This window comes from Hemitrygon akajei, chromosome 3, assembly GCF_048418815.1.
Source record: "Hemitrygon akajei chromosome 3, sHemAka1.3, whole genome shotgun sequence".
Classification (NCBI taxonomy): Eukaryota; Metazoa; Chordata; class Chondrichthyes; order Myliobatiformes; family Dasyatidae; genus Hemitrygon; species Hemitrygon akajei.
Genome location: NC_133126.1, coordinates 30,476,352 through 30,484,573, shown reverse-complemented (window position 1 = coordinate 30,484,573; position 8,222 = coordinate 30,476,352). Strand labels below are relative to the sequence as shown.

The following is an 8,222-nucleotide window of genomic DNA, read 5'->3' as shown; positions in this document are numbered from 1 at the left end:
GTCATGTTTGACAAATCTTATTGAATTCTTTGAAGAGGTTATGAGGAAAGTTGACGAGGGTAAAGCAGTGGATGTTGTCTATATGGACTTCAGTAAGACCTTTGACAAGGTTCCGCACGGAAGGTTAGTTAGGAAGGTTCAATCGTTAGGTATTAATATTGAAGTAGTAAAATGGATTCAACAGTGGCTGGATTGGAGATGCCAGAGAGTAGTGGTGGATAACTGTTTGTCAGGTTGGAGGCCGGTGACTAGTGATGTGCCTCAGGGATCTGTACTGGGTCCAATGTTGTTTGTCAAATACATTAACGATCTGGATGATGGGGTGGTAAATTGGATTAGTAAGTATGCAGATGATACTAAGGTGGGTGGCATTGTGGATAATGAAGTAGGTTTCCAAAGCTTGCAGAGAGATTTAGGCCAGTTAGAAGAGTGGGCTGAGCGATGGCAGATGGAGTTTAATGCTGATAAGTGTGAGGTGCTACACTTTGGTAGGAATAATCCAAATAGGACATACATGGTAAATGGTAGGGCAATGAAGAATGCAGTAGTACAGAGTGATCTAGGAATAATGGTGCATAGTTCCCTGAAGGTGGAATCTCATGTGGATAGGGTGGTGAAGAAAGCTTTTGGTATGCTGGCCTTTATAAATCAGAGCATTGAGTATAGGAGTTGGGATGTAATGTTAAAATTGTACAAGGCATTGGTGAGGCTGAATTTGGAGTATTGTGTACAGTTCTGGTCACCGAATTATAGGAAAGATGTCAACAAAATAGAGAGAGTACAGAGAAGATTTACTAGACTGTTACCTGGGTTTCAGCACCCAAGTTACAGGGAAAGGTTGAACAAGTTAGGTCTTTATTCTTTGGAGCGTAGAAGGTTGAGGGGGGACTTGATAGAGGTATTTAAAATTATGAGGGGGATAGATAGAGTTGAAGTGGATAGGGTTTTTCCATTGAGAGTAGGGGAGATTGAAACAAGAGGACATGAGTTGAGAGTTAGAGGGCAAAAGTTTAAGGGTAACACGAGGGGAAATTTCTTTACTCAGAGAGTGGTAGCTGTGTGGAACGAGCTTCCAGTAGAAGTGGTAGAGGCAGGTTCGGTATTGTCATTTAAAGTAAAATTGGATAGGTATATGGACAGGAAAGGAATGGAGGGTTATGGGCTGAGTGCGGGTCAGTGGGACTAGGTGAGAGTAAGGGTTTGGCACGGACTAGAAGGGCCGAGATGGCCTGTTTCCGTGCTGTAATTGTTATATGGTTAAGATTTATCAGGATGCTGCCTGGATCAGAGAACATGTTTTATGAAGACAGGTTGAGCAAGCTAGGGCTTTTCTCTTTGGAGTGAAACAGGATGAGAGGTGAATTGATAAAGGTGTAGCAAACGATAAGAGGCATCGATTGAGTGGGATAGCCAGAGACTTTTTCCCAGGGTGGAAGTGGTTAATACAAGGGGAGGGGGGTAATTTTAGGGTGATTGGGGAAAAATGTAGGTGGATGTCAGAAGTAAATTCTTTACATAGTGGTGAATGTGTAGTGGTAGAGGCAGATGCATTAGGGACACTTAAGAGACTCTTGAATAGGCTCTTGGATGATAGGAAAATGGAGGGAGGGCTGTGTGAGACGGAAGGGTTAGAATGATCTTAGAGCAGGTTAAAAGGTTGGCACAACATTGAGGGCTGAAAGGCCTGTACTGTACCATACTGTTCTGTGTTCTCTCAAGAGAGGACGGACTTGCTGGCAGTGTTTTGGCCCAGTTCCCCATTGGGGAGGGGCAGGATGGAGAGCTGGCGGAAGTGTACATGCAGGGGAGATGCTGCAGTGATATGACACAGAGACATCTCCTTTCTGGTGGTGTTTCTGAGGCATTACCTTCTGAAGGTGTCCTGGATGCTGGCGAGGCCCATGATAGAGCTGGCTGAGTGTGTAGCTTTTTCCCAATCCTGTGCAATGGCCCTTCCATACCAGGCAGTGATACAGCCAGTTAAAATTTTCTCCACAGAACAACTGTAGAAACTTGCTAGCGTTTTTAGTGACATACCAAGAATCCTCAAACTCCTAATGAAATATAGCCACTGTCATGTCTTCTTTGTAATCGTACCAATATGTTGGGACTGGAATAGATTCTCAGAGATGTTGACACCATGAACTCGGAACTGCTCACCCTTTCCATTGCTGATCCCTCAATGTGGACTGATGTGTGTTCCCTCAACTTCCCTTTCCTGAAGTCCACGATCAATTCCTTGGTCTTACTGACATTTTGTAAAAGGGCATTGTTTTGACACTACTATCTCGCTCCTGTTCCCCTCCTCATGCCAATCTGAAATTCTGCAACCATAGTTGTGTCATTGTTAGATCTATAGATGGTGGTGGTGCAGAGAGAGTAGAGCAGTGGGCTAAGCAGGCACCTCTGAGGTGCACCAGAGTTGATTGCCAGTGAGGAGGAGATGTTATTTCCAGTCTGCACTGACTGGTCTCCTGATGAGGAAGTCAAGGATCCATCTGCAGAGGGAGGTACAGAGGCCCAGGTTTTTGGAGATGTTGATTAGAACTGAGGGTATGATGGTGTTGAACGCTGAGCTGTAATCAATAAACAGCAACCTGACAGAGGTATTGCTACTATGCAGGTGATCCAAGGTTGACTGGAGAGCCAGTGAGATTGCATCTACCGTAGACTTATTGTGGTGATAGGCGTACTGCAGCTGAGCCAGTTCTTTGCTTAGGCAGGAGCTGATTCTGGCCATCACCAACCTCACAAAGCACTTTATCATTGTAGGTGTGAGTGCCACTGGTCGATAGTCATTGAGGCAGTTCACCCTGCTCTTCCTGGGAGTAGGTATGATTGTCACCCGTTTAAAGCAGGTGGAAACCTCCAACTGCAGCAGTGAGAGATTGAAGATGTCCTTGAACACTCTGGCCAGTTGGTTGGCGCAGGTTTTCAGTGCCCTACCCGGTACACCATCAGGACTTGACACCTTGTTGCAGTTGTGTAAGTCATTGGTGAGGCTATACTTGGAATACTGTGCACAGTTTTGGTCGCCCTGTTTTAGAAAAGACGTGGAAAGAGTGCAGAAAAGATGTGTGATGATGTTGCCAGGACTTGAGAGCCTGAATTATCAGGAGAGACTGGCCAGGCCTAGGTTTTCAAACCTTGGAGTGTAGGAGAATGAGGGGCGACTTTATAGAGGTTTATAATATCATGAGGTAGATGATAACGGTCTTTCCCCCAGTCCAAAACTACAGGGTATAGGTTTAGGGCGAGAGGAGATAGGAGGGCCTGAGGAGGCAACTATTCCAAACAGGGTGGTACGTATATGGTATGAGCTGCCTGGGGAAGTGGTTTAGGTTGGTGTAATAATATCATTTAAAAACTTTGATAGGTACATGCAAGGGCAGGGATGGGAGCAAATTGGGACTAGCTGGGTGGGAACCATGGATCAGGCCAAACTGATTAGGCCAAAGGGCCTATATCTGTGTTGTATTGTTTTTTAAAAAAATAAAAAAATTCACTTGTGAGCCTCCTTCGCTCCAGGGAAAACCGTCCCAGCCTGTCCAAACCCTCTCAAGGGTGAATCCTCCCTGCTCCCACTCTTGTCGCATCACCCCTACCACCTGGTGGGATTGGGCAGGTACCTGCGATGGGGAAGAGAGCAGTTATGGCAAGCTTTCTCAAGGGTGAATCCTCCCTGCTCCCACTCTTGTCACATCACCCCTACCACCTGGTGGGATTTGGCAGGTACCTGCGATGGGGAAGAGAGCAGTTGTGGAAAGCTCTCACAAGCAGCTGACTGGTTGACAGTGGGCTCCTCTTCTAGACGTGTGAATTTCATAGAACATAGAACAAAACAGCGCAGTACAGGTCTTCTACCCATGATGTTGTGCCGATCTTTTAACCTAAGATCAATCTGACCCTTCCCTCCTACATAGCCCTCCTATCATCCATGGGCCTATCTGAGAGTCTCTCAAATGTCCCTAATGTATTTGCCTCTGTCACCTCCCCGGCACTCACCACAAAATGTACCTCTGATATTGCCTCTATACTTCCTTCTCAGGGGGTCCACCCTATCTATGCCTCTTATTATCTTATACACCTCTATCAAGTCGCCTTTCACCCTCCTCTTCAAAGAGAAAAGCCCTAGCTCGCTCAACCTTCTCTCATGAGACCTGCTCTCTAACCCAGGCACATCCTGGTAAATCTCCTCTCCACCCTCTCCGAAGCCTCCACCTGCTTCCTCTATTGAGACAACCAGAGATCGGGAGTCCCTGATCATGAGAAGCCCACTCAGTGGCTGTGCTGTGACCTGCTCCTTCCCCCAGGGTGAAGACGCTGATGGAGAGGCAGATATTGGTGCAGAATCTGGACGGAGAGATGAGCTGCCTACGTTCCTGGTTGGCCCACATTGAGGCCGAACTCTCCAAGCCCCTCGTCTACACCGTCTGCGATGACCAGGAGATCGAGCGCAAGCTGGCAGAGCAACAGGTGTGTGGGCTTGAAAACCGCAGACCATTTAGCTCACCTTGACCAGGCCACTCTTAGCCTTTCACAGCCTCAGGAAGGGGGACAGGGGCAGAGTCCGATAAACAGAGCCATTTGTAAAGACTCAAGTCATCCTGGCTGGTGTTCTGTGGGCTCTGGGTGAAGCTTGGGACCAATAACAGGGTAGATGGGAGGGAGGGAGGGAAGGAAGTGGTGGGACCAAGGGAGGAGAGGAAGGAAGCAAGGATGAGGAAGAGTCAAGCTGGAAGAAAAGGCTGGGATGGGGAGGGTTTCATTCTGGAGAGAGGGAGGGATATATGTTGGGGGATGGATGTAGGGGAGCATGTGTCCCGGGAGAGTTTGTGTCGGAAGTCAGGCAAGGGGGGGCATGAGAGGAGAGATGGAAGCTGGACTGTTGAGGGAAGTGTGCTTGGGAGACCAGTCAGGAGGGGTTGGAAAAGGATATATTGGCGTAGGAACTGTGATGAGGGTGTGTGGACAGTTGGTGCAAAGCTGGTGAAGGCTGAGTGATGGATGTATGGCGGGGGTGGGTCCCTGATGTGCACAGAACCCTAACCCGCATTGCGGACTCTTGCTGTGTACTGACCGCCCCCGGTGTGGAAGGCTTGCTGGGTGCTGTTTGGACTCCTATTGACCGCTGACCCCTGTCACCCTCGGTACAGGAGCTGCAGAGGGACATCGATCACCACGCCGCGGGGGTGGAGTCGGTGCTTCGCCGGAGCAACGGGATCCTGCTGTGCGCCGAAGCCGAGGCTGATGCCGAGGCCGAATGCGACTCCCTAAGGCAGAGCAGTAGCAGCCTGGACCGGCGCTGGCGCAACATCTGCGCCCTGTCACTGCAGCGGCGAATGCGGTAGGCGGGCGTTTTGGCGGAAAGTTGCAGTCGGGGGGTAGTTGATGAATTGGGAGGAGTTGTGATGGTAGGATTAAGTGAGTAGGGCATTTATGAATGGGGAGAATCGGTGAGGGGTGATAGGTGGGTGCTGGTTTGTGTCGGTGGGGGGGTGATAGGTGGGGGCTTGTGACGGTGAGGGTGGGGGTCAGTGTGGGGTGATAGGTGGGTGCTGGTTTGTGTCGGTGGGGGGGTGATAGGTAGGGGCTTGTGACAGTGAGGGTGGGGGTCAGTGTGGGGTGATAGGTGGGTGCTGGTTTGTGTCGGTGGGGGGGTGATAGGTGGGGGCTTGTGACGGTGAGGGTGGGAGTCAGTGTGGGGTGATAGGTGGGTGCTGGTTTGTGTCGGTGGGGGGGTGATAGGTGGGGGCTTGTGACGGTGAGGGTGGGGGTCAGTGTGAGGTGATTGGGTGCTGGTTTGTGTCGGTGGGGGAGTGATAGGTGGGGGCGTGTGACGGTGAGGGTGGGGGTCAGTGTGGGGTGATAGGTGGGGGCTTGTGACGGTGAGGGTGGGGGTCAGTGTGAGGTGATTGGGTGCTGGTTTGTGTCGGTGGGGGAGTGATAGGTGGGGGCTTGTGACGGTGAGGGTGGGGGTCAGTGTGGGGTGATAGGTGGGGGCTTGTGACGGTGAGGGTGGGGGTCAGTGTGGGGTGATTGGGTGCTGGTTTGTGTCGGTGGGGGAGTGATAGGTGGGGGCTTGTGACGGTGAGGGTGGGGGTCAGTGTGGGGTGATAGGTGGGTGCTGGTTTGTGTCGGTGGGGGGGTGATAGGTGGGGGCTTGTGACGGTGAGGGTGGGGGTCAGTGTGGGGTGATAGGTGGGTGCTGGTTTGTGTCGGTGGGGGGGTGATAGGTGGGGGCTTGTGACGGTGAGGGTGGGGGTCAGTGTGGGGTGATAGGTGGGTGCTGGTTTGTGTCGGTGGGGGAGTGATAGGTGGGGGCTTGTGACGGTGAGGGTGGGGGTCAGTGTGGGGTGATAGGTGGGTGCTGGTTTGTGTCGGTGGGGGGGTGATAGGTGGGGGCTTGTGACGGTGAGTGTGGGGGTCAGTGTGGGGTGATAGGTGGGTGCTGGTTTGTGTCGGTGGGGGGGTGATAGGTGGGGGCTTGTGAAGGTGAGGGTGGGGGTCAGTGTGAGGTGATTGGGTGCTGGTTTGTGTCGGTGGGGGAGTGATAGGTAGGGGCTTGTGACGGTGAGGGTGGTGGTCAGTGTGGGGTGATAGGTGGGTGCTGGTTTGTGTCGGTGGGGGGGTGATAGGTGGGGGCTTGTGAGGGTGGGGGTCAGTGTGGGTGGGTCGCAGGTTCAGGTCGGGTTCAAGGGCTTGTTTCTGTGTTGTGCTGGTGTCTCCCTGTGAGTGTTGTCTCTCCGGTTGTGCTGGGTGTTTGAGTCTGTGCTCCTCAGGGTTAGGAGAATGAGGGGTGGACTCACTCTCATTGTGAGGCGGGGGGTTGTGTGGGGGCGAGGGAGCAACAGGGGAGGGGCTGGGATGTTTCCACCAGTGGGATCTTGTTACCAGCCAAGGAGCAACACTGTAAACGCAGCAGGGGGAATTGGGGTCGCAAGTGGGGTCATAATGTTTTGGGTTGGGGTCATGGGGTCTGGAACGAGGTCACAGGGCTGGGGGTCATGGGTAAGTGGGGTCGCCTTGTCCGAGGTGAGGGTGTCGGCAGGTTGGGAGGGGGTCGGGGTGGCGGTTTGTGGTTGTGTTCGTGGGGTCATGCCTCTGCCCCACCCCCAGAATCGAGGAGACGTGGCGAATGTGGCAGAAGATTCTGGACGATTACTCCCACTTCGAGGACTGGCTGCGAGGGGCGGAGGAGACAGCCGCTCACCCCAACACCTCCCTCATCCCCTACAGCCTCGCCAAGGACGAGCTGAAGAAGTACGAGGTGAGGAGGAGGTTGGAGAAGGGGTGAGGAGGTCCGGAGGGAGTGTGGGGTGGCGGGGTTAGATCCCCTGGATGCAGGAGAAGAGAGGAGTGGTGGGGGGGAGGGGAACTGTGGATGGGAGGACCTCCCCTCCCAAACACTCCCACGAGGGGTTGGGTTGTGTAGATAGGGCAGGAGAATCCATGCAAGGGTGGCTGACCCAGATGTGGTTTCTGACCCGCAAACATTCCAGAGTGTGAGTGTACATGCTGAGCTGTGCTATTCCACAAACGTTCCCGGGTGTGTGGTAGGAATGTGGGTGGGATGAAGGGGTGAGGGGGCAGTCTGACCCTGATGGGTGTATATCCCGCAGATGTTCCAGGGAGTCTGATAGGAATGCGGGTAGGACAGGTGGGGGTCTGTCTCGGTCCAGTCTGACCCTGACGGGTGTACGTCCTGCAGACGTCCCAGGGAGTCTGGTAGGAATGTGGGTAGGACAGGTGGGGGTCTGTCTCGGTCCAGTCTGACCCTGACGGGTGTACGTCCCGCAGACGTCCCAGGGAGTCTGGTAGGAATGTGGGTAGGACAGGTGGGGGTCTGTCTCGGTCCAGTCTGACCCTGACGGGTGTATGTCCCGCAGACGTCCCAGGGAGTCTGGTAGGAATGTGGGTAGGACAGGTGGGGGTCTGTCTCGGTCCAGTCTGACCCTGACGGGTGTACGTCCCGCAGACGTCCCAGGGAGTCTGGTAGGAATGTGGGTAGGACAGGTGGGGGTCTGTCTCGGTCCAGTCTGACCCTGACGGGTGTACGTCCCGCAGACGTCCCAGGGAGTCTGGTAGGAATGTGGGTAGGACAGGTGGGGGTCTGTCTCGGTCCAGTCTGACCCTGACGGGTGTACGTCCCGCAGACGTCCCAGGGAGTCTGGTAGGAATGTGGGTAGGACAGGTGGGGGTCTGTCTCGGTCCAGTCTGAC

The 8,222-nt window shown here is 53.1% G+C and overlaps 1 protein-coding gene across 4 annotated transcripts in view; it reads left to right on the top strand.

The window, feature by feature from the left end:
• LOC140724815 (nesprin-2-like) overlaps positions 1-8,222 on the top strand; it is a 288,546-nt gene that overhangs the window by 247,703 nt on the left and 32,621 nt on the right. For all 4 annotated transcript variants that reach the window (XM_073039455.1, XM_073039456.1, XM_073039454.1 and 1 more), the window contains 3 exons: positions 4,314-4,476; positions 5,157-5,347; positions 7,120-7,270. In XM_073039455.1, coding sequence (XP_072895556.1) covers positions 4,314-4,476; positions 5,157-5,347; positions 7,120-7,270 — 505 coding nt within the window. The remainder of the gene's footprint in view (positions 1-4,313; positions 4,477-5,156; positions 5,348-7,119; positions 7,271-8,222) is intronic.